Source organism: Oncorhynchus tshawytscha, linkage group LG19, assembly GCF_018296145.1.
Source record: "Oncorhynchus tshawytscha isolate Ot180627B linkage group LG19, Otsh_v2.0, whole genome shotgun sequence".
NCBI lineage: Eukaryota > Metazoa > Chordata > Actinopteri > Salmoniformes > Salmonidae > Oncorhynchus > Oncorhynchus tshawytscha.
The window spans coordinates 24,566,609-24,592,518 of NC_056447.1; the positions used below are offsets into that span (position 1 = coordinate 24,566,609).

A 25,910-nucleotide genomic window follows, 5' to 3' on the forward strand; every position below is an offset into this window, starting at 1 on the left:
TTTTTAAGGGGAAAGTAATCGGATTACATTACTGAGTTTGGGTAATCCAAAAGTTACGTTGCTGATTACAATTTTGGACAGGTAACTAGTAACTGTAACGGATTACATTTAGAAAGTAGCCCACAGCATAGCCATAGGCCTATTTTTTTCTTCTTCCATTTCCACTTTTCAATTTAAATTACTGTGGTTCCATTACAGGAGAATGAGTGGTTTAGTAGCCCAAGTAAATTCAGAGTGTGGTAGATTAAGCTCACAAATAAAGCAGAATACCATGTTAGCTGCTACTGTTTGGATACTGTAAAGATTTTTTCATGACGCCTACTTACAACCATTAGTGCGTTCATGTAGTTAAAGCGCGTGCTCCTTTGCGCCGCTCTGGTGAGAAACTATTTCAACAACCGTGCGCGGTCACGAGACCGGTGAGTACTTGGACGACAGTCGTCTCGTCTCCAGTACAACGCGAATGTGGAAACACTGTAGGTAAAGAGTGAAGGACTGTAGAATTGGAGTGGAATCCCTTGTGGATTACGTCGCAGTAGCTAGCTACAATATAAAAAGGACATTTCATCCAAGGTAAGTAGTGCGGATGTTTTACCGGGATGTACTCGAAAAACAACACCGATGCTAACGTTGTTACATAGCCATCTTCATAATAGCATGTTCAGCTAACTGTTAACGTTAGATAGCTACCGTTAGCTACTTCACGTCGTAAACTAGATATGCTGGCTAACGTTAAATTACCTGGTAAACTATCTAACTAGATATGTGGATGGTTAAGTGATAATTCCGGTCACCACATCGGAGGCTTTGTTGTACCTAGTTAGCTACTGTACTGTAGCTAGGTCAGAATACCTAACTGATGTTGGCTAGCTACATGATTCGAGTAGGCCGCGCTCTCTACTACTAAACAACTAGCTAACGTTACAGTAACTGGCTAGTAAGATTGCTGGCTCCCATGTCGTGCCAAAATTGGCTCAATTCATGCAATTTGCCGAATTTGTCAGCTAACGTTAACTTTACCTAGTGTACACAGCAAGTGAACATTTTGCAGTTTTGTGAAGCAATGTTGGATAACTAGCTGCTAGCGGACATTGATTTGTTTATGTTGTAACGTTAGCTACGCTAACCGTTAGCGCATACGTTTGCTATGGTGACGACATCGTCTCCGCAGATTTGTTCGCAGAGTCTGGGCCTCCGTAGCTAGCTAGTTGAATATACATACCTTGCAACTCTGCACTTGTTTGCTAAAGCGCTGTCTTTGAATGTCAAACATGTCTGAAGTTAGCGATGTCAGTGCTACGCTGACATGAATGGGCCTGATTTGATTGTAGACTAGTTGTGCCAATCATACTACACATTTCTGATAATCCCATGCAAAAGAGTAGCGCAGATTTAGCATGATTTCAATAAGTAAATATTATGTAATTTCAGATACAGTAGGTGAGTGGAGCCTCACGATATCTCTCAAATGCCACCATTAATTTGATATTTGAGTGATATAAAAATCAACTATACCTGGAAAGTACGAGTGTTTTAGGTTAATTTCCCTTCCTGTCAACATTGTTTTTAAGTGTTGAATCGGTGCTGACAGACATGATAGGCCACATTGATTGATGGACCACCTCAGATTGGATAGCTAGCTGATAACAGATCACGTCAATATGGCTAGTTAACAAGCTCACTTTCAGGGGATAAATTAGATGGCTATATCCAAATATTGTTTGATTTGCTTGCTATTTATAGTGGTGATGGCAGTAGTCCAACTGACAACTTTGCCCAGAAGGAAGACTTGCTGAGGTCAAGCCCTTTCCAAAAGCCTAATCTCTGATGAAGCAAGCTAAATGACACCTTGTTTGTTTAGCTAGATAGGTTTCTGAAGTGACATGATCAGTTGATGTTTACTGATTGTGAAAAGCATGCAGTTGCTTGCTGTATAACTCTGAGATGGTTAAATGTGGAATAATGGTTCATGTGTAGTTCTTCTTACTATGCTCTTTGAGAGGTGACGTTAAAACCAAATAGTTATAACCTTCATTTAACAATCCCTTGAATGGCACATAGTTGTCAATGGGTTTTTAGCGGTGTTCGGGGGGCAAGGAGAACCCCAGCTCTGCAAAAAACCATTGACAACTACAAACCAAATCTAACCAATCTAATGGCAGAGTAAAATGGATGCGATAGAGGTCGACCAAAACAATGGAAATGCGTGGGGGAAAGATCCTGAATCTCCTCATGCTCCCCCAGCACAATTAACCAACATGTAGGCTGTAGTTGAGGTTAAAATATAGTATAATGCTTGTATGACAGTCAACCCCAATACATGTTCATGTTGTCACCAATCAAGTTCATTTACAGTTAAAAAAGACTGACTACCACCACCTGATTTCAGTATGCTAGTTATGCTACCAACTTATACTAATGGGAGTTAGCATTTATCAAGCATTTCTTCTAAATCAGAAAAGGGACAACTTCTAAATGTTATGCAGCAAAAGCAGCCAAATATCCAAATCAAACATTGGTAACCACATTTTGGGCCTGTTACAATACATCAATCATGACAGATTTGACGAATATCCACTTTGTTAGATCAGATTTGCTGAATGTGCCAATGCGGTGTCCTTCTGACGGTCTGCGTCTTACCTGGCTGCTGATTTTATTTTAAAATTAAGAATGTAACTCAGGCTACTTTATCGAGTCATACATGTCAACTAGCTACAGATTGTTACACCCGATAATGTGATATAACCAAAGCTTTTTGGTATCCAATACTGGGCAATAAAGGATAGGTACTGTTTGGTTTAGCACAGAAAATGTACTACCAACCTTAACTTGGTGATACTGTCTTCGTTCTCGATTCGGCCAAACATGTACACTACATGTTTGGCCACCTGCTTGTCGAACATCCCATTCCAAAATCATGGGCATTAAAATGGAGTTTGTCCCCCCTTTGTTATAACAGGCTCCACCCTTCTGGGAAGACTTTGCACTACATGTTGGAACATTTCTGCAAGGACAAGCATTAATGAGGTCAGGCACTACTGTTGGGCGATTAGGCCTGGTTCCCAGTCGTCCCAATTCATCCCAAAGGTGTTCGATGGGGTTGCGATCAGGGCTCTGTGCAGACCAGTCATGTTCTTCCACACCATTCTTGACACCATTTCTGTATGGACCTCGCTTTGTGCACTGCCAGATGAAGAGTGATTCATCACTCCAGAGAACCCGTTTCCGCTTCTCCAGAGACCAATGGCGGCGAGCTTTACACCACTCCAGCCAACGCTTGGCATTGCACACAGTGATCTTAGGCTTGTGTGTGGCTGTTCTGCCATGGAAACCCATTTCATCATGCTCCAGACGAACAGTTCTTGTGCTGACATTGCTTCAAGAGTCCGTTTGGAACTCTGTAGTGAGTGTTGCATCCAAGGGAAGGCATATTTGATTTTTTTTATTTAAAAAAATGCAATTCAGCACTTCGCAGTCCGGTTCTGTGAGCTTGTGTGGCCTACCACGTCGTGGCTGAGCAGTTGTTGCTCCTTGACGTTTCCACAATAACAGTACTGACTGGGGCAGGGCAGAAATGTGATGAACTGACTTGTTGGAAAGGTGGCATTCTATGATGGTACCATGTTGAAAGTCACTGAACTCTTCAGTACAGGCTATTCTGCTGTCAATGTTTGTCTATGGAGATTGCATGGCGGTGTGCTCAATTTTATACACCTGTCAGCAACGGGGGTGGCCGAAGTAGCCAAATCCACAAATTTGAATGGGTTTCCACATACACTACATGGCCAAAAGTATCTTCTAAAATCTTCATGTCCAGTTGAAGGTGGATCGTTTGTATATAAAGAAAAGCTACTTTATTGAATTCTATTTTTTGCTTTGATGTAATCCCAAAGTATGCATGTCGCCATCTTGTATTTTCATGTCTTCTCTCATTGATTGAGACAGGTGAGTCCACCCCAAAGTGTTGCATGTCTTGACACTGACCTATGTCGATCGGTGATAGAAGATTTTAAATCGACAAGATGGCCACGCCATGGAGAAACCTATTTTATTTTAGTAATGGCGCATTTTCTAAGTGAAAACAAACTACATGCAACGGGACACTGACATTTTAAGATACATGTTTAGCTGAATCGAACGAACATGGTATCTCCAATACCGAGGTTTTGTATAGGCCAACCTGTAACGCCCAGTAAGGGATACCAAAATCTTTGGTTATATCACATTATCAGGTGTACATTCTGTAGCTACATGTCTATGTATTTCAAGGAAACTGGTTGTTCAAAGGAGCTGTTTGCAAATCGAGCTAGTGTAGGTAGGTATGTTGTGATTTGTTGATAAACTACTTGCAGAATTGTTTCTGATTTCCTTAGGTCCTTGATTGGATATAATTGTGCACTGCATCCATCTCATGTCCAATGTATCAACTACGACCGAGAACCGTTTCCTTGTGTAATGTTTGTGTGATTTAGTTAGCCAAAGCATAACCTTATTTTTAGGACTACTGTTTCAGGCATCTGTTGGTTGGAAACAATGCACCAAAGACTGCCAGTATTGATAGTGTCTTATGACTGGCCTGGGTTTAATAAATGAAATGGCTGACTGCCTGGTTCATGACTGTAGTAGCCTGTCCTGTTGCTCCCTGACTTGCTGGCAGCTGCACATGTATAGTGAATTGAACATAGTGACAGGCGGACAGCTGTCTCTAGCAGCAGGAGGTCCAGTTTGGTAACTCACTCACTGGCTCTCAAACAGTGAGGGAATTCTATATACTTTGAAAGTGCTCTGTCTGCCGCCTCTTTTAATTCTCTCTAAATCAGAATCACTCTCCTGCATCATAGGTTGGCTTAATGAACATGCTACTGGATGTGTGTTTTGCAGAAGCGCGGGCTGGATGTTTGAAGGTGGGTGTTTCTGCCTTCAGATTCCAACCCTCAATGTAACTTTTCCATGGCAACACATGCTTCTGCTTATAATGCTCTTCTGCCCAGGGTGAGTTGGCTGCTTTGCCCAGGCTGCTCTTGTATACCAGGAAGTTGAGTGAATAAATACTCTGGGGTTGTGGGGTTGAGCAAACTTCTGTATATAGCAAACTATTATTATATTTTTGCGAAGGGGGTGTCACAAAGCAGGCTACTTTTTTTGCAGTCAAAAAAAATCTAAAACTGTGTTTGTGGGCGGCATAGTTTCCTGCCCTGTCAGTAAAACAATTACTTAATTTGTGTTCTTGCTTCTAGATGAGTTATTTTTCCCTCTTGTGAGGCGAGGAGAGTTGTGTTGGTTTACTCTGCCATGGAAAGAGGTTTGCCTGTGCTTTCTTTGAGTAGGTGGAGTGGGTTGTCACTGCAGCTGTTTACATGGAAGGTGTGTTTCTATGGATGCATTCAAGAGTGAAAATAGGCTAGTCCACTCTGTCTGATCAGACTACTGCAATGCCTTTGTCAGTGTCTTTCACTTATTGTCAAGGTGTGTTCTTTGTGGTAGACCCATGGTACATTTCCACTGGGCTACTTGTTTTGCATCCTGCTGGCTGTGAGTTCTATGCATCCTGTCCTTTTTCCGGTGTCTACAGCTTGGATGTAGCCTAAATATTATGACACATTTTAAGATGGAAATGCATGTGCCACTTCCCTCCCTTTTAGTAATAAGCTTGACAAGGTTTTTAAAATTAATATTTTAAACTAAGAGGTAGGCTAGATCCAAATGACTGTAAATGTGGCTTTAATAGTCATTATACTGCAAGAACAACTGTAAGAGCTACCCTTTTGCCTGCTGTTTTATGTGCTCTGCCTGGCACCTGACTCTTTGAGTAACCTTTTGTTCACCAGCCTGTTAAAGGATGCCAAATAATATGCTCCTGCTTTTAGTAGTTAGAATACCCCTGTCTGTCCTCCTGAGTGGCGCAGTGGTCTAAGGCACTGTATCGCTGTGACACTAGAGATCCTGGTTTGAGTCCAGGCTCGACCGGGAGACCCACGGGGCGGTGCGCAATTGGCCCAGCATAGTCTGGGTTAGGGGAGGGTTTGGCTGGCAGGGATGTTCTTGTCCCATCACACACTAGCGACTCCTGTGGCGGGCCGGGCACAATGCATGCTGACACGGTCGCCAGGTGTACAGTGTTTCCTCTGACACATTGGTGCGGCTGGCTTCCAGGTTAAGCGGGTGTTGTGTCAAGAAGCAGTGCGGCTTGGCTGGGTCCTGTTTCGGGGGATGCCCGGCTCTCGACCTTCGCCTCTCCTGAGTCCGTACGGGAGTCGCAGTGATGGGACAAGACTGGTAGTTACAATTAGATACCACAAAATAGGGGAGAAAAGGGGGGAAATAAAAAAGGATGTCTGTCTGTACATTTTAGCAAGCACTCTTATCCAGAGCGACTTACATTGGTGCATTCATCTTACATTGTCTCACCTAGTAATCTTATCACAATCTAGCAAGTACATTACTTTCAAATGTTACTCAGGGAGGGAAGGGCAGTGAATATGCTTTCTGTCTAGTCTATTGACAGTTTATTAGTATTGTTAGGTTGGTAATGAGGTCAGTATAGAATACATGGTAAAGTATTGTTGCTGTTCTAGCACTTAATGAGATTTTACGATATACCATCATACCTGTTGCTGAAACCTATTTTGACACATTTGGTCTAAGTTTGTCTGAATGATTGAGAATAATGGCCTCTATAATACCTGTACTTTAACTTCTAAGGATTGCTCTCAAAGACTGGGCATTTCTCAGAATAATTTAATTGGAAGTCTATTTGGATTAGAAAAAATACAGTAGCTACAACGGTTACATTGCCACAATCCATGACTAGGGCTGGCACAATTCCTGTAGAACTGTACCCGACAGTTATGGGTGCAGACCATCATGAGAATAAAATTACCGGCAGAACCATTTGTGTGTGTGTTTGGAACGAACTGAAGACTGGATGCCCGGGCATTTGTGCGGTTTGAGTCTGTTTCTGCTGTAACAGACTCTATAACGTGATCAAACTTTGTTGCTCCTTGCCTGAAACAAGCTAGGTGTTGTAGCAAATGACTCTATAGTTGCCTGGGCAACATCCCCCTCCCTGCAGCAGAAGCACATGCATTCAGAAACAGAGGAGAAAATGGTTGGAACAGTGACTGTGGAAATGACCAATAAGTCATCCAAAATTCCATGACTGTCACTGCCCTGTCCATGCTCAGAGAGAGAGTGTGTGTGAGGTTAAGAAGTATTTTTGGTATCAACTCAGAATATTGTGCTGTGCATTTGTAATGTATACTCTGACCTGTGTTTGTGATTAGGGTGTCTACTCCACTGTGAGGCTGTTTTTGGGACTGTGTGTCACTGAGTGTAAGTAAGGGTACTTGTGTGTTCTCCAGCTCTCAACTCTCTCCAGTTTCTTTGTCTAGTCTGCATGGTCAGAGGAAGGGAGGAAAGCAGGCAGGACGGTGTTAGCCCAGCTGGAGGTGGAGCTGCCAGTGCTGTAATCTGAGTAGGGCCCCACTCCCCAGAAAGAGGGTGGGGGAGAGCGTGAGCATGCGCTCTCCAGTCTGACATTGGACTCCTTAGCCTACAGGGAGCAGTGCAGGCGTCAGGCAAGGGGGACTGCTCTATGGTGCTCAGCCAGGACTGTGTTTCACCCTAATACCTGCCTCTCGCTGCCTTCTCCACTGACTAACTGGATCACTCAGAAGATAGTGACCGAGCAGGGAGTGGTTACCTAGACTAGGGCTTTCAGGAGAAGAACACTGCTAGTGTTTCCTTAGCTTCCTCTTCAACGTGCTCCATTTCTTTCCCTGTCTCCCTGGCTGGGCTGCCTGCTTGCCGCGGAGCTGGATATACTTGTGTAACATTCCTGGATTACAGCTACGTGTTATTTAAAAAAAATATATATATATATATATATATATATTCTCTCTTTGGGCCCCTCCTACCCGTGGCTCCTCCACCCTTCCTTGTGGCCTTTTCCTGGGCTGCACTTTAAAGAGGATTAAGACTACAGCCTCCTGCCCTCTGCCGTGCTGGTGAAAGAAGTGCCTGAATCGGAGTCTCTGGCTCTGTTTGAGGCGTCCAGCCCACCAAGGTGTCTGGCCCTGGACCCCCAGGCTCTGACTGCAGTAGTACATCTGTTTTCTGATGGGAGTTAAAGTAGAGACCTAGGGAGAGCGACGGGAAAGGATCTGCCCTCTGTTATGGGCTGTTTTTGTTCCTATGGAAAAACTGCGATGAAGAGTTTCCTCACACTCTCCCTATGTCGGGCAGAGCTGATGTTCAGCCCATGAACTCATGGAAGGGGGTGCTCAAGCTCTTCACATGCATAGCTTCTAGAACAACTGCCAACAAACCCAAAGGTAAAATGTCCTATTTACACACTCGGTGGCTCATAAATATTGCTCTGCTCATTTTCTGTGAGAATGTCTGTTGGAATGTTTGCCCCCTTTCCCCTTTGCGCCTCCTATACCCGAGGTGCAACTGTGGTGTCATAAATACCTACTGGTGTTCACTTCTGTCCAGTAATGGCTTTGTTTTCTGCAAGGCACTGCAGATCCTAAGAATGGCAGGGCATTTTTTGTATACTTTGTATATGCAGGGGTGTGAGAGAGACTGGACATGAGTGGAGAACAAAGAATGGCATGTTTTGTTAAGTAGAAATGCTTTTGTTTTTCTGACCCTCTGTACAAACATACCGAACAATTGTCATGGTTGCCAACTCTGTCGTTGTCTCCCTCTGTTGTGTTTTGGATGTTATGCTGCTTTGAAGTGGTGTGTGTGTGTGTTCCTCTCCTCTGCAGCAGTGTGGAGGGCACATGCAGATGGCATGTTTGATAGTAAACAGCAGCCGGAGTTTACAGAAAGGGGGCAGGCAGAGACTCGCCGCCTCTACTAGGCCACGCTTACTCAAAGCCAGGCAGCTGCTGATACACATGAGTGTTTGTTTTGGGTTTATCCTACGTCTGCTAGATTCTGGTGCTCCTTTACCGGCCGTCATCGTAGAGAAGTCCTATTTTAACGAGGTAGTGACGTGAATTCATAGATTTACCCTACACAAAGACTACATGATTGAACAAATGTGCTAGACCGGAAGAAGTTTAAATGATAAAACAACCAATCTGACATGAGTTCTGTGCAGAGATTTGGATCCATATTAAGACTATATGCCATTTAGCAGAAGCTTTTATCCAATGTGGCTTACAGACTTGTGCATACATTATTCGTGCAGATGCTCCTGTGCATTGAACCCACTAGAGGTCGACTGATTATGATTTTAACGCCAATACCGATTATTGGAGGACCAAAAAAAAGCCGATACCGATTTAATCGGACGATTTAAAAAATAAAAAAAAAACATTTTTGTAATAATGACCATTACAACAATACTGAACACTTATTTTAACTTGATATAATACATCAATAAAATCAATTTAGCCTCAAATAAATAATGAAACCTGTTCAATTTGGTTTAAATAATGCAAAAACAAAGTGTTGGAGAAGAAATTAAAAGTGCAATATGTGCAATGTAAAAAAAGCTAACGTTTAAGTTCCTTGCTCAGAACATGAGAACATATGAAAGCTGGTGGTTCCTTTTAACATGAGTCTTCAATATTCCCAGGTAAGAAGTTTTAGGTTGTAGTTATTATAGGAATTATAGGACTATTTCTCTCTATACGATTTGTATTTCATATACCTTTGACTATTGGATGTTCTTATAGGCACTTTAGTATTGCCAGTGTAACAGTATAGCTCCCATCCCTCTCCTTGCCGCTACCTGGGCTCGAACCAGGAACACATCGACAACAGACACCATCGAAGTAGCGTTACCCATGCAGAGCAAGGGGAACAACTACTCCAAGTCTCAGAGCGAGTGAGGTTTGAAAAGCTATTAGCGCGCACCCCGTTAACTAGCTAGCCATTTCACATCGGTTACACCAGCCTGATCTCGGGAGTTGATAGGCTTGAAGTCATAAACAGCGCAATGCTTGAAGCACAATGAAGAGTTGCTGGCAAAATGCACGAAAGTGTTGTTTGAATGAATGCTTACTAGCCTGCTGGTGCCTATCATCGCTCAGTCGGACTGCTCTATCAAATCATAGACTTAATTATAACATAATAACACACAGAAATACGAGCCTTTGGTCATTAATATGGTCGAATCCAGAAACGATCATTTCGAAAACGAAACATTTATTCTTTCAGTGAAATATGGAACAGTTCGGTATTTTATCCAACGGGTGGCATCCATCAGTCTAAATATTCCAGTTACATTGCACAACCTTCAATGTTATGTCATAATTACATAAAATTCTGGCAAATTAGTTCGCAATGAGCCAGGCTGCCCAAACTGTTGCATATACCCTGACTCTGCGTGCAATGAACGAATAATATTGCCTGCTAAACTGGATTTCTTTTAGCTAAATATGCAGGTTTAAAAATATATACTTCTGTGTATTGATTTTAAGAAAGGCATTGATGTTTATGGCTAGGTACACGTTGGAGCAACGACAGTCCTTTTTCGCGAATGCGCATCGCATCGATTATATGCAACGCAGGACACGCTAGATAAACTAGTAATACCATAAACCATGTGTAGTTATCACTAGTGATTATGATTGATTTGTTTTTTTATAAGATGAGTTTAATGCTAGCTAGCAACTTACCTTGGCTTCTTACTGCATTCACGTAACAGGCAGTCCTTGTGAGGCAGGTGGTTAGAGCGTTGGACTAGTTAACCGTAAGGTTGCAAGATTGAATCCCTGGGCTGACAAGGTAAAACATCCATGTATCTCATACCATTTTAAAGCTATTCTCGTTAATCCCACCACAGTGTCCGATTTCAAATATGCTTTACAGCAAAAGCACCACAAACGATTGTTAGGTCACCACATAGCCACAGAAAAACACAGCCATTTTTTTCCAGCTAAAGAGAGGAGTTTCAAAAAGCAGAAAAGAGATCAAATTAATCAGTAACCTTTGATCTTCATCAGATGACACTAATAGGACTTCATGTTACACAATACATGTATGTTTTGTTTGATAAAGTTCATATTTATCAAAATATGAGTTTACATTGGTGCGTTAGTCACTAGTTCCAAAAACATCCAGTGATTTTGCATAGCCACATCATTCAACAGAAATACTCCTCATAAGTGTAGATGATAATACAAGTTATACACATGGAATTATAGATATACCTCTCCTTAATGCAACCGCTGTCTTTTAAAAAAAATTTTTTTTTACTTTACGGAATAAGCCAGCCATGCAATAATCTGAGACGGCGCTCAGAACGTAAACAAATGACATGATAAATATTCCCTTACCTTTGATCTACATCAGAAAGCACTCCAGGAATCCCGGGTCCACAATAAATGTTTTTTGTTCAAAAATGTCAGTTTTGTTGCGTTTGGTATACAAATCCAAACGCTCATTCTGGTCAGCGTTATATCGGACAAAAACTTCAAAAAGTTATATTACCGGTCGAAGAAACATTTCAAACTAAGTACAGAATCGATCATTAGGATGTTTTTAACATATAGCTTCAATAAAGTTCCAACCGGAGTACTCCTTCTTGTCTTTGTGAGCAATGGAACACAAGTGACTGCCATGAGGAATAAGCATGATCAGAAAATGGCTGACTGCCAGACACCTGACTGATTCTGCTATCATTCACTCCCACAACACCATAAAGTCTCATAATTGCTATTGATGGTTGACATCTAGTGGAACCCCTAGGCAGGGCAACCTCATATCTCAAGGGGATTTCATTGGGGACTCTGGTGAATACATACAAAGCTCAGATTTGATTTCAACTCAGGATTTTGCCTGCCATATGAGTTCTGTTATACTCAGACATCATTCAAACAGTTTTAGGAACTTCAGAGTTTTCTATCCAATACTAATAATAATATGCATATATTAGCAACTGAGACTGAGGAGCAGGCCGTTTACTTTAGGCACCTTATTCATCCAAGCTACTCAATACTGCCCCCCCCCCCAGCCATAAGAAGTTAATCGGTCGATCTCTAGAACCCACTGTCCTGGCATTGCAAGCGCCACACTCTACCAACTGAGCGACAGAGAACCACAATCAAAACCTCAATCAGTGGACTGATTCCGTCAAATATTTCCATGTTAGTGTCAGTCAGGATGTAGCCAGTTGTTGTAATGTGATAGTAGGCCTAAAGGTTGTGCTGAGAACAGACTGAAGAGGGAAATCGATGCTCCATGTAATGTACTTTGCATTAGTAGTGTTAACCCATTGCATGATGGAAGCAGTGGGTTTCCAGTGGAATGTGTGAGGCCAAGAGCACTCTAGCTAATATGGCTCTAGCCATTACATTTTTGTTTCCACAACTCACTGATTAACACTTAATTTGTATCTGTGCTTTTTGGGGAGGTCGGAGTCAGTCCCCAACATATCCACCGTCATACTATAGCTAGAACTGTTGACTATGACCAGCCCTGAATGGTCACCCTGCAGAGAACAGAAGGTGGGCATATGGGCCTTTACAGAACTCTGAGACTGCAGTGGTGTTAATTGATGTGTTTCTATTGCTACCTCAGCTCCATTTGACTTTTTAAGAATTGTTTTTACTCCACTATTTAACCTCTCTTCTCTCTCCCCTTTTCAGAGTTACCCATTTTTCAAGAGAAGAAGAAAGCCTTATTTGGGAATCTTATGGACGAAGGCAAGCAACATTTTCTTTCTCGTGTGTTTGTCTGTGTCCATGTTTGGGTTAACCCAGGGGAAGCAGCTTGTTTGATAAAGCAGGGGAGGTGTTTGGAGGATTGTAGAGGTCATCTAATGAAGGTTCAGTGAGTGTGATTGGTAGATGGAGGAGAGGTCATCACCCTGAGCTGGTTTAGTAATCAACTCCTCTCCATCTGGAGGGACATATTGAGCATCTCGTCCTCGTGTGCCATTCACCCCAGCTTCCCAACACACGGGTCGGGAGGAGAGAGTCCTAACACAACCTAATCCCAACCTACTGTCTTTACCTCCCTCTTGTTTGACTGCCACACAATTTCTCACATGTGCCTGACCAGAACTTGCCCCCCCTAAACGTAGTTCCTACTACGTATGAACATAAATAAGAAATTCAAATATGGTGGAATGCTAGACCCATCTCTTGAAGTGATTCAGGTATAACCACTTGTGTTTCCTGTGTAAAGACATGACCTCTAGAGTTTCCACTAGCACCACAAGTCAGCCCATCCTACAACAAAGAACACGGTGGACACAGACAGTTCTGACTGCGCATCTAGTCCTACCAGAGGTCTAGTAGCTAGCCTGCTCTCCTCTTAGATACCATGTGTACTGCTCGTTTCAGCAAAAGTCATTCTGCCCTCTTAACCATTAGCATGAGAAAAGCATGATTATGATGTCAAATGGTTCTTTAGACGTTATGTTTAATGAGGCACAAGACCTGGTTGTTTCAAGTGTTCATTGAGCCCTAAAGTCTTGGGATAATTTCCACTGTTTATGGTGAACGTGCTTTGTTCTGATCTCTGCAGTGGCCTCCGCTCAGCTGCTCTTACTCTGGCCTGTACGCCCTAGTTCTAAATCATGAATGTCTATCCTCTTCCTCAGTAGGAGAAATACTCATGTAGCTGGTTCCTCCAATGGGAATCACTGCAGGCACACCAATGTGTGCACTCTCAGAGCAGTGGTGTTTATGCTCATTATGGCACCAGTCCCATGGGTGTCTGCATTAGTGTTGCACGGTATACCAAAATTAGGTTATTTTTCCGATACTAGAACATAAAATATGGTTCGCTACTAGAATTAGTTTATTTTGGTACTTCTGTCAAATGTGTCTCACGGGTCAAGCCTGTGTATCAGCGCAGCCAACTTATTGCTAACCTGCACTGGGAGTCTGGGTTAACACTTGAATAATGAATGCAACATGGCATGTAGACATTTTGAAACTGCTTTCTTATACTGTTCACAAAACAATGTCCATACACGCTAAAATACTTTACAACGCAAGAAGATACCGGTAGCTTCCAGCTTTGTAGGCAAACTTCCTTTGCTGGCTGACAGCTAAAGCTAACCTCTGTTCACTGCCCTAGTACTTTGTGACAATGTGCAAACCATAATGTGAAATATGCTGTTTGCCACCAAAAACATTTAATTCACTTATTCGGTCTCTCTCACGTCTCTCCCGAAGGCTGCTGCATCATTCGTGGGGGACGACATGTTTACTGTTGCCTTGTCATTTGTAGTCACACAAAATCAGCCAAACAAGCTCAATAACTCAATGCACACTCACTCCTTAGTAAATATTCATTCACCTGTATTGTAGATAGGCCTAGATTATATTTTGATTTACCTAGTTTATGGTTGGCCACCCTTGATAGCCTGTAAAATATTGCAACATTACAATTACAGCCAAATACTTTATACACAATGATTCCCTCTAGGGATCTAAGTTAAGGTCGTCCCTAGAACAATAAAAACATATACGTTCAAAACAGATAGCAGAGCCAAAATTCATACAACCACTGCACATTAAAAAAAAGCAATGAGGCTGATGCAACTGAGCAGACCCTTTAGCTTAATGTTGATTGTTGAGCTTTATAATATGAAGAAATAAAACTGTGCTGCACATGTTCCAAAATGCAATTATTGAGAACATCAGTCTCAAAAGTCCACTGCATGCGTGAGCGTTTTCATTTGACCGAGATAAAAAATATCCCTTAAATATTAAGAGAGCGGGGAGATCAAAAGATGCATCACCTAGCATGGGTTACTAATGACTGACATAATACTAGTCTTTGGCAGCTGGGCAATATAAACTTTGATTTTGAAAATAAATAGATAATGAAAAAATTGCTGGTTACAATGGGATAATTGCTTGCAAAATAATTACCTCAACAGTTCTATGGTTGTATTTTGGCTAGGCTACTTTGAAACAAGGGAAGAAACGTGTCATAAAATTACAAACGTCCAAGTTTTAAACAATTAAGTATAGATAAATAAATGGCTCCCAAATGCTGACCGCCTCTGCTCAGATTCAAGGTGATTGATGTGTGGTGCGCAACAGGCGCTGTCTTTAACTTGTTAGGGAGGATGTTCCTGTGGCGGGATCAAATCAGCGGATATTTTAGAGCGCCACCGAAAGTTTTTGATAACTCAATCTTTCATTAAAACACACATACAAGGTACTGAATTAAAGCTACACTCGTTGTGAATCTAGCCACCAAGTCAGATTTGTAAAATGCTTTTCGGCGAAAGCATGAGAAGCTATTATCTGATAGCATGCACCCCCAAGAATACCAGACCGTCAACAAAACAACAGATTTTGCGGTAGCCGGCGCTACCCAAAACGCAGAAATAAAATATAAAACGTTCATTACCTTTGACGAGCTTCTTTCTTGGCACTCCTATATGTCACATAAACATCACAATTGGGTCTTTTTCCCCGATTAAATCCGTCATTGTATACCCAAAATGTGATTTGCTGAAGACCGGTCTGATCCAGAAAAATGCCCCTTTACAAGACGCAACGTCACTTTTTAAAATTACAAAAGTTGCCTATATACTTTTACAAATCACTTCAAATTACTTTTCTAAACCAACTTTAGGTATTAATAAACGTTAATAATCTATTAAATTGATCACGGGGCGATCTGTATTCGATAGCAGCAAGTCTTGAAATCATCGTCCATGTTTTCACATTCATAACATCCTGTGGTGCGCCCCAAGAAAGGAAGTGCCTATACGTCACCAAACCAAGGATAAAGCCGCCCCTAAATGCCAGTACTGGCGACATCGTGTGGAAGCTGTAGGCGTTTACAGGGGATTGCAATGTATTTTCTTCAGCCTTAGACAATACATTGACTGGCGGATGGATATTATTTTTGTGTTTTTGGTGAACAGTTTTTCGAAGGATTTTGACTTCTAAACACATTATGTTCTAGCCACAGACACGATTTAACCAGTTTTAGAGACTTCAGGGTGTTTTCTATATACACACACACACTTATCATATGCATATACTATATTCCTGGCATGAGTAGCAGGACGCTGAAATGTTGCGCGATTTTTAACAAAAAGCTGCGAAAATGCGCATAATCCGTAAGAGGTTTTAACTCTCCGTCTTGTGACTATTTAATCTGAACGTACTGTGCCTCGAGTAGGCTATGTTGACAGAATCTGACCTTTTTAGATGTCAATGTTAATTATCCTTCATTGTATTTGACTGGCGTAAAAAGAAAAAGTAATTTATAAAAAAATGTAATGATACTGAACTCAAGATGCCCAATGATTGAACAGACTATTTTTATGGGCTGGATCAAGTACCATTCCGTGAATGGCAAATATGGCTTTTTTTTGTGATACTAAACCTGGGACCAGTATCGAAGTCAAAATTCTGGTATTGTGACAAAACTAGTCTGCATCCAGCCAGACACTGTGGCAGGCAGTACAGACTCTGGGACGAGGGAGTAAAATAGAGGCTGCTGATGCCAAAGCCTCCAGCCTCCTGGAGACAGACTAAAGAGCTGTCTGCATCTCTCTTTTCCCTGTTGCTCTGCAGCACATCACTGCCTTCATGCAGGCTGCAGCAACCCACACACAGGCAGATACTGTTACCGTCACTGCAGACTATTCCTACTAAAGTGCTCACTCACTCACGCCCACACACATACTAAACCTCACACACTTATAGCCCAGACAGCAGCCACCAAGTGCAACTGTTCCATCTCAACAAGCTGCTTTCTCAGCACCCACACAGCTCTTGTTTTAGTCCTGCTAGTCTTGGCTTTGCCCTGTTGTGTTCTGTGCTAATTTGGTCCACAGATGTTGCTTGTGTGTCCAGAGCAGCTTGCTAAGAGGCCCATCAATAGGTGGAGCTTTATCCAAGCAGATGTGGTCACAGGCAGCCTTAATGACACCTACAGTTGAAGTCTGAAGTTTACATACACCTTAGCCAAATGCATTTAAACTCAGTTTTTCACAATTCCTGACATTCAATCCTAGTAAAAAAACATCCCTGTCTTAGGTCAGTTAGGATCACCACTTTATTTTAAGAATGTGAAATGTCAGAATAATAGTAGAGAATTATTTATTTCATCACGCTCCCAGTGGGTCAGAAGTTTACATACACTCAATGAGTATTTGGTAGCATTGCCTTTTAATCCCACCACAGTGTCTGATTTCAAAAAGGCTTTACAGCAAAAGCAAACCAAACGATTATGTTAGGTCAGAGCCAAGTCACAGAAAAACAGCCATTTTTCCAGCCAAAGAGTAGTCACAAAAAGCAGAAAGAGAGAAATTAATCCCTAACCTTTGATCTTCATCAGATGATACTCATAGGGCTTCATGTTATACATGTATGTTTTGTTCGATAAAGTTCATATTGATATCAAAATATCTGTTTACATTGGCGTGTTATGTTCAGTAGTTCCAAAACATCTGGTGATTTTGCAGAGAGCCACCTCAATTTACAGTAATACTCATTGATAAGATTGATAAAAGATACAACTATTATGCACGGAATAATAAATAGATATATTTCTCCTTAATGCAACCGCTGTGTCAGATTTCAAAAAAACTTTACGGAAAGAGCACACCATGCTATAATCTGAATACAGCGCTCGGAGACCAAAACAACCCAAACCGATATCCGCCATGTGTAGTCAACAGAAGTCAGAAATAGCATTATATATATTCACTTACCTTTGATCTTCATCAGAATGCACTCCCAGGAATCCCAGTTCCACAATGTTTGTTTTGTTCGATAATGTCCATTTATGTCCAAATACCTCCTTTTTGTTCGCGCGTTTAGCCCAGTATTCCAAATTCATGACGCGTGATCAAGTCGAAAGGTTCCGTTACAGTCCGTAGAAACATGTCAAACGATGTATAGAATCAATCTTTAGGATGTTTTTAACAAATCTTCAATGGTCCAACCGGAGAATTCCTTTTTGTCTTCAGAAATACAATGGAACTCAAGCTAACTCTCACGTGAACGTGCGTCACCAGCTCGTGGCTCTCTGGCAGACCTCTGACTCATTCCCTTCTCATTTGCCCCCACTTCACAATAGAAGCATCAAACAAGGTTCTAAAGACTGACATCTAGTGGAAGCCTTAGGAAGTGCAATTAGACCCCATAGACACTATTTGATAGGCCAAGAGTTGAAAAACTACAAACTCAGATTTCCCACTTCCAGGTTGGATTCTTTCTCAGGTTTTTGCCTGCCATATGAGTTCTGTTACACTCACAGACATCATTCAAACAGTTTTAGAAACGTCAGTGTGTTTTCTATCCAATACTACTAATAATATTAGCAACTGGGCCTGAGTAGCAGACGGTTTACTCTCGGCACCTTATTCATCCAAGCTACACAATACTGCCCCCAGCCCAAAAGTTAAATTGTTTAACTTGGGTCAAACATTTTGGGTAGCCTTCCACAAGCTTCCCACAATAAGTTGGGTGAATTTTGGCCCATTCCTCCTGACAGAGCTGGTGTAACTGACTCAGGTTTGTAGGCCTCCTTGCTTGCATACGCTTTTTCAGTTCTGCACACACATTTTCTATAGGATTGAGGTCAGGGCTTTGTGATGGCCACTCCAATATCTTGACTTTGTTGTCCTTAAGCCATTTTGCCAGAACTTTGGAAGTATGCTTGGGGTCAATGGCCATTTGGAAGACCCATTTGCGACCAAACTTTAACTTCTTGACTGATCAGTCTTGATGTTGCTTCAATATATCCACATAATTTTCTTTGCTCATGATGCCATCTATTTTGTGAAGTGCGCCAGACCCTCCTGCAGCAAAGTGCCCCCACAACATGCTGCCACCCCCGTGCTTCACGGTTTGGGTGGTGTTCTCCGGGTTGCAAACCCTTTTTTCCTCCAAACGTAACGATGGTCATTATGGCCAGACAGTTCTATTTTTGTTTCATCAGACCAGAGGACATTTCTCCAAAAAGTACGATCTTTGTTCCCAAGTGCAGTTGCAAACCATAGTCTGGCTTTTTTATGGCTGTTTTGGAGCAGTGGCTTCTTCCTTGCTGAACAGCCTTTCAGGTTATGTCGATATAGGACTTGTTTCACTGTGGATATAGATACTTTTGTACCCGTTTCCTCCAGCATCTTCACAAGGTCCTTTGCTGTTGTTCTGGGATTGATTTGCACATTTCACACCAAAGTATGTTCATCTCTAGGAGACAGAACGCGTCTCATTCCTGAGCGGTATGGCGGCTGCGTCGTCCCTCGGTGTTTATACTTGAGTGCTATTGTTTGTACAGATGAACATGGTACCTTCAGGGGTTTGGAAATTGCTTCCAAGGATGAATCAGACTTATGGAGGTCTACAATTTTGTTTCTGGGGTCTTTGCTGATTTCTTTTGATTTTCCCATGAGGTCAAGCAAAGAGGCACTGAGTTTGAAGGTAGTCCTTGAAAAACATCCACAGGTACACCTACATTGACTCAAATGATGTCAATTAGCCTAACAGAAGCTTCTAAAGCCATAACATCATTTTCTGGAATTTTCCAAGCTGTTTAAAGGCAGTCAACTTAGTGTATGTAAACTTCTGACCCACTGGAATTGTGATACAGTGAAATAATCTGTCTGTAAACAATTGTTGGGAAAAATGAATTGTCATGCACAAAGTATATGTCCTAACCAACTTCCCAAAACTAGTTTTAACAAGAAATTTTTGGAGTGGTTGAAAAACGCGTTTTAATGACTCAAACGTAAGTGTATGTAAACTTCCGACTTCAACTGTACATGAACAGCTCTGCTGCCCAGTCTACCCCCTCTCTCTGCTTCCCAGCAGTCATTTCCCTCCATTTCACATTTATTTTTTTGTCTGGAGCACAGTGCCTCATGGCTGTCTTCCTGCCTGTCTCTGTGCTGTGGGTTATATAAAGCAGCAGGGCCAGGGGTGGGTCACACCCAGCTCCTGCCAGGCCCAGGGAAAATCCAGCCCTCCCTCCACTCGGCGGGCCATCTCATCCACAAAGGCCTCAACCACAGCCTGTTACCATGGGAACAGCTGACAGGAAGCAAACTAGTGCTCTGCTCTCGCATCCATCCTAGTCCACATTGCTGTATGGAGTCTTTTTAAAATATATTTTTTTATGCAACCATGAATCTGTGTTGCTCTCCTGGGCCAAAAATAGCCTCCAAGCTCTGTGCTTGCCCTTCGCTGGTCAGGCTTTATAGACAGATGGGCATATCACAGAACCTCTAGGCTGACCCTCAGCGGGAGGAAGGGAAGGGCCAATCAGTGTATAGGGCTGCCTGCCTGGACATCCCAGTCAGCCCACTGTACTGGGGCTGTGCTAAGAGAGGAACATGCCATTTCTCTCTCTGGTTGTCAACAGAGAACATCTTCCTAGAGGCCAAAAGACCCCTTGCCTTTCTCCACATTTTGAGTTCCGTTACAGCCTTATTCTAAAATTGATTTTTTTTTTTAATAGAAAACAACAGGTTTTTAGAGATGTTTGCAAATGTATAAAAATAGAAATACCTTATTTACGTAAGTATTCAGACCCTTTGCTATGAGACTTGAAATTGAGCCCAGGTGAATCCTGTTTCCATTGAGCATCCTTGATGTTTCTACAACTTAATTGGAGTCCACCCGTGGTAAATTAAATTGATTGGACATGATTTGGAAAGGCACACACATGTCTATATTAGAGGTCGACCGATTATGATTTTTCAACGCCGATACCGATTATTGGAGGCCCGAAAAACCCGATCCCGATTAATCGGCCGATTTATTTATTTGTGATAATGACAATTACAACAATTAAATTAACACTTATTTTAACTTAATATAAAACATCAATACAATCAATTTAGCCTCAAATAAATAATGCAAAAACAAAGTGTTGGAGAAGTAAAAGTGAAATATGTGCCATGTAAAAAAGCTAACGTTTTGAGTTCCTTGCTCAGAACATGAGAACATATGAAAGCTGGTGGTTCCTTTTAACATGAGACTTCAATATTCCAAGCTAAGAGGTTTTAGGTTGTTGTTAATATTGTATTTATAGGACTATTTCTCTCTCTACCATTTGTATTTCATATACCTTTGACTATTGGATGTTCTTATAGGCACTATAGTATTGCCAGTGTAACAGTATAGCTTCCGTCTCACCCCTACCTGGGCTCGAACCAGGAACACATCGACAACAGCCACACTCGAAGCATCGTTACCCATCGCTCCACAAAAGCCACGGCGCTTGCAGCGCAAGGAGAATAACTACTCCAAATCTAAAAGCGAGTGACGTTTGAAACGGTATTAGCGCACACCCACCTAACTAGCTAGCCATTTCACATTGGTTACACCAGCCATTAGGCTGATAGGCTTGATGTCATAAACAGCGCTGTGCTTGCGAAGAGCTGCTGGCAAAACCTACGAAAGTGCTGTTTGAATGATTACGGGCCTGCTGCTGCTCAGTCAGACTGCTCTACCAAATCAGACTTAATTATAACATAACACAGAAATACGAGCCTTTGGTCATTAATATGATCGAATCCGGAAACTATCATTTCGAAAACAAAACGTTTATTTCAGTGAAATACGGAACCGTTCGGTATTTTATCTAACGGGTGGCATCCCTAAGTCTAAATATTCTTGTTACATTGCACAACCTTCAATGTATGTCATAATTACCTAAAATTCGGGCAAATTAGTTCAATGAGCCAGGCAGCCCAAACTGTTGCATATACCCTGACTCTGCATGCAATGAACGCAAGAGAAATGACACAATTTCACCTGGTTAATATTGCCTGCTAAACTGGATCAGTAGTTATAACTAGTGATTTGTGATTGCTAGTTTTTTTTTAAAGAAGTTTAATGCTAGCTAGCAATTTACCTTGGCTTCTACTGAATTTGAGTAACAGGCAGGCTACTCGTGGAGTGCAATGATTAGAGCGTTGGACTAGTTAACTGTGCGGTTGCAAGATTGGATCCCCTGAGCTGACAAGGTGAAAATCTGTCTTTCTGCACCTGAACAAGGCAGTTAACCCACAGTTCCTAGGCAGTCATTGAAAATAAGAATGTGTTCTTAACTGACTTTGCCTAGTTAAATGAAAGGTATAAAAATAAATGTAAATCTAAAAAAAAATCTAAAAAAATTGGCGCCCAAAAATACCGATTTCCGATTGTTATGAAAACTTGAAATCGGCGCTAATTAATCGGCCATTCCGATTAATCGGTCGACCTCTAGTCTATATAATGTAGTCTATATGGTCCCTACAGTTGACAGTGCATGTAACTATTTTCACCCTACCCGCTCTTCCTGTATGAATAGAAGGTAGTTGCCAGTAAACTACTGGCACACATGAACAGTAAAAAAACAAAATAAAGCATTCTGTTAGTCTTTCCAAGATACTAGACCCCTCAAATTCAAATCTGGACCTTGAAGCCAGTTCCACTGCTTAAAACCAGGGACTAATTTTTAGACCTGTCACACCAGGTGGGTGCAATTTAATTATCAGGTAGAACAGAAAAGCAGCAGTAGTCTGGACCTCGTAGGGTCAGAGTTCCTGTACTAGATCGTTGTTTTACACACACTTCAATTCCGTTTAAAATTGTTACATGATATTCTTCAGAACATTTGTAGTTTAGTTTAACATATAGCCCACATGACCTTTATGCATGTGAATGAACCATGACTATTGTTTTAAGAATCTGTGATTGGTCAAGCCTCATGGAAACCATTACGTTTGTCCTCACTACATTCACCCATTCTCCTGTCTCCACACCAAATGTATAGTTAATTTATTATCCCGTTGTGTCTAACCCGTGTTCTCCCTGTTTCTCTACAGAAATGAGTCGCCAGACCGCCACAGCGCTGCCCACAGGAACCTCCAAGTGCGCCCCCTCCCAGCGCGTCCCCACCTTGTCCGGCACTACGGCCTCTAACAGTGACCTGGCCAGCCTGTTTGAGTGCCCTGTCTGCTTCGACTATGTGCTGCCCCCCATCCTGCAGTGCCAGAGTGGCCACCTGGTCTGCAGCAACTGCCGGCCCAAGCTCACCTGCTGCCCCACCTGCCGGGGCCCGCTGGGCTCCATCAGGAACCTGGCCATGGAGAAGGTGGCCAACTCTGTGCTGTTCCCCTGCAAGTATGCGTCGTCGGGCTGTGAGGTGACGCTGCCCCACACAGACAAGGCAGAGCACGAGGAGCTGTGTGAGTTCCGGCCATACTCCTGCCCCTGCCCAGGGGCCTCCTGTAAGTGGCAGGGCTCGTTGGACGCGGTCATGCCCCACCTCATGCACCAGCACAAATCCATCACCACACTGCAGGGCGAGGACATCGTGTTCCTTGCCACGGACATTAACCTGCCTGGGGCAGTGGACTGGGTCATGATGCAATCCTGCTTCGGATTCCACTTCATGCTGGTCCTGGAGAAGCAGGAGAAGTACGACGGTCACCAGCAGTTCTTTGCCATTGTGCAGCTGATCGGCACACGGAAGCAGGCAGAAAACTTTGCCTACCGCCTGGAGCTCAACGGGCACCGGCGACGGCTCACCTGGGAGGCCACGCCCCGCTCCATCCATGAGGGCATCGCCACTGCCATTATGAACAGCGACTGCCTAGTGTTTGACACCTCCATCGCGCAGCTGTTCGCTGAGAACGGAAACCTGGGCATCAACGTCACCATATCCATGTGCTGAGGACTGTAAAGTGGACAGCCACTAACACACACACACACACTTTCTCTCTCACTCTCTCACACACACATACTCGGACACATTTCAGACACTACAGGACACCTGAAGATGTACCTGGGGGGTTTGGAGGGGGGCAAGATCTTTCCCAGGGAACCTGTTGTCTTCGAACAATGTGATTTAGAATGTTCAGATCGGTTAGATTGATGAAAACAATGGAACTCTATCCCTGGGATTCAATTTTAAGCTTCATTACAATATTAGTTCTATAACTAAAGTAAAGGTATCCTTTTTTTTTACCTTAATGTTATGAGAATAATCCAGCATTGCCCCTTAACTCAGAGCACACACTTCAACAGGTGGGCTCAGTTTGCAGTGGGAAGCTGGCAGAAGGGGCTCAGGGGATAGACACGGTGGGAGGAGTCAATTTGAGGGAGGATGGGGAATAAAAACAACTTATTTTTTGAAGATGTTGCATTTTTCAGCTTAGTCAAAGTGAAACTAACTTCTTTCGGTTCGTTATTGTTTTGGTTTTTAGTTCTGTCCCCCCTCATTGGATGAGAAGAGAAGGTATATTGTGTGCACAGACATTGGCTGAGACGAAGCTAGTTTGGTCTCTCTCTGGAGCCTAACAGTTTTAGCCTAAACCACTGAATATCTGACCAGGAATGGGGACAATTTCTACAGTTATATTATTATTATTATTATTATTCAATGGAGATTTATCATTATCATTTTTTTGTAAGGACTTTTAATGAATGAAAAAGGCTGTAACCTTGGCTAATCTTCAGTGTTTGTAGATAAATTGTGTCGTTCTTTCGAAGACTTCAATGTATTTTATTTTGTAAGTTAGATTTTTTTCTTCGTTTTGTCAGTCTTTGTCTACATTCTGTTTGAGGAGTGGGTGACGCAAAGCCAAACATCTCTGGATACGTAGAACTATTGCTGGTCCCATCATTATTGTTTTATTTTGTCATTAAATAAATCTATCTTTTTCATACCTTGTGCAATTTCCCCTTTCCCTGTGATTTTTCTCTTGGCCAGGGTTTAACTATGGGTTGGGACCCAAAGTGGTCCCTGAGCATGTGGGAGGTGGGCCGTGAGTTAGGAGAAGACATCTTTAGTCGCACACTTTCCTCTTAATTTGGGTAATGGGAGGACAATAAATTTCTCATTTTAGCTCTCGAGCTGAAAACGTTTAACACCTGCTATAGGCAGCAACATCATTTCTTAGCAGGGGCTTACTCCAACCACACACTTATCCTCCCATCTTACCATGTTATCGTTGTCCAATGGCTTTACCCATGTGTAAAAAAAAAAAATTCAAAATGGGGAGGGGGAATGGTTAGTTCAAGTGTGAACTTTGACGAACACCATATAAAGTATGTATAAAACATAATGGATATTTTTTCAAATAAGAATCTTTGAGAACTAAAAACAACATAAAAGCTAGACAGTCATGTAGAACCTAAAAATGCTGCATTTTTGTCATAGCGCCCCATTGATGGTTTTTGTTACTCACTCAGCATAAGAACACGGCATAACCCATAGCATAAATTTGGCTTTATTACTGCACATTTTCTCTCCACCCATGACCAAATGTGTGTAATTGCAAGAAATTACCTTTTTAAAATTCTGTAGCCAGGAGGGCTTCCCAAATCGTAGGTTGGTATCTGCACAAATGGCCACGCCCACCACCTAAGGCCCATTTTGATCCAGAAAAAAACTGAATACATGGCTGATCAAAGGCTTAAGGACAACTCTCACTACTAGACTGACCGTTTCTTTGTTCGTTCGCTTTTTGTCGGCGCTGTGTGTTATAGGGACCACCCGTCGTTTCTACATGTAGAATCTGTTTGCAACAGTGGAGGCTCCTCAGAGGAGGAAGGGGGGACCATCCTCAGGGAATTTCATAAAAACAGTAACATTAAGTTATCCTTTCTAGATAAAACTATACCAAATATATTCACATCACCAAACAATTGACAAAAACACTTTTGAAATGGTCTACTATAGCCTCAACAGCACTCTGTAGGGTAGCACCATGGTGTAGCCAGAGGACAGCTAGCTTCCGTCCTCTGGGTATATTGACTTTAATACAAAACCTAGGAGGCTCATGGTTCTCACCCCCTTCCATAGACTTCCACAGTAATTATGAAAGGTTGGAGGACGTCCTCCCAAAGTTATCTTGCAGCACGAACTGACATGTCCACCCAATCAAAGCTACAGCTAGCTAGCAGTGCATAAAATGTGGTGAGTAGTTGACTCAAAGTGAGAGAAACAGTTAAACATTTTGA

At 42.3% G+C, this 25,910-nt stretch overlaps 1 protein-coding gene across 2 annotated transcripts; it reads left to right on the forward strand.

The window, feature by feature from the left end:
* The first annotated feature begins 388 nt into the window (after positions 1-388).
* siah1 (siah E3 ubiquitin protein ligase 1) lies at positions 389-24,618 on the forward strand. 2 transcript variants are annotated; one of them, XM_024379346.2, is made up of 3 exons: positions 389-573; positions 12,609-12,665; positions 22,769-24,618. In XM_024379346.2, exons 2-3 carry the CDS (start codon positions 12,656-12,658, stop codon positions 23,617-23,619), a joined length of 861 nt encoding a protein of 286 aa, XP_024235114.1. In that variant the 5' UTR covers positions 389-573; positions 12,609-12,655; the 3' UTR covers positions 23,620-24,618. The 2 variants fall into 2 exon arrangements, with proteins under 2 accessions (XP_024235114.1, XP_024235113.1); XM_024379345.2 differs by lacking the exon at positions 389-573 and adding an exon at positions 7,551-8,333.
* The last annotated feature ends 1,292 nt before the right edge of the window (positions 24,619-25,910 follow it).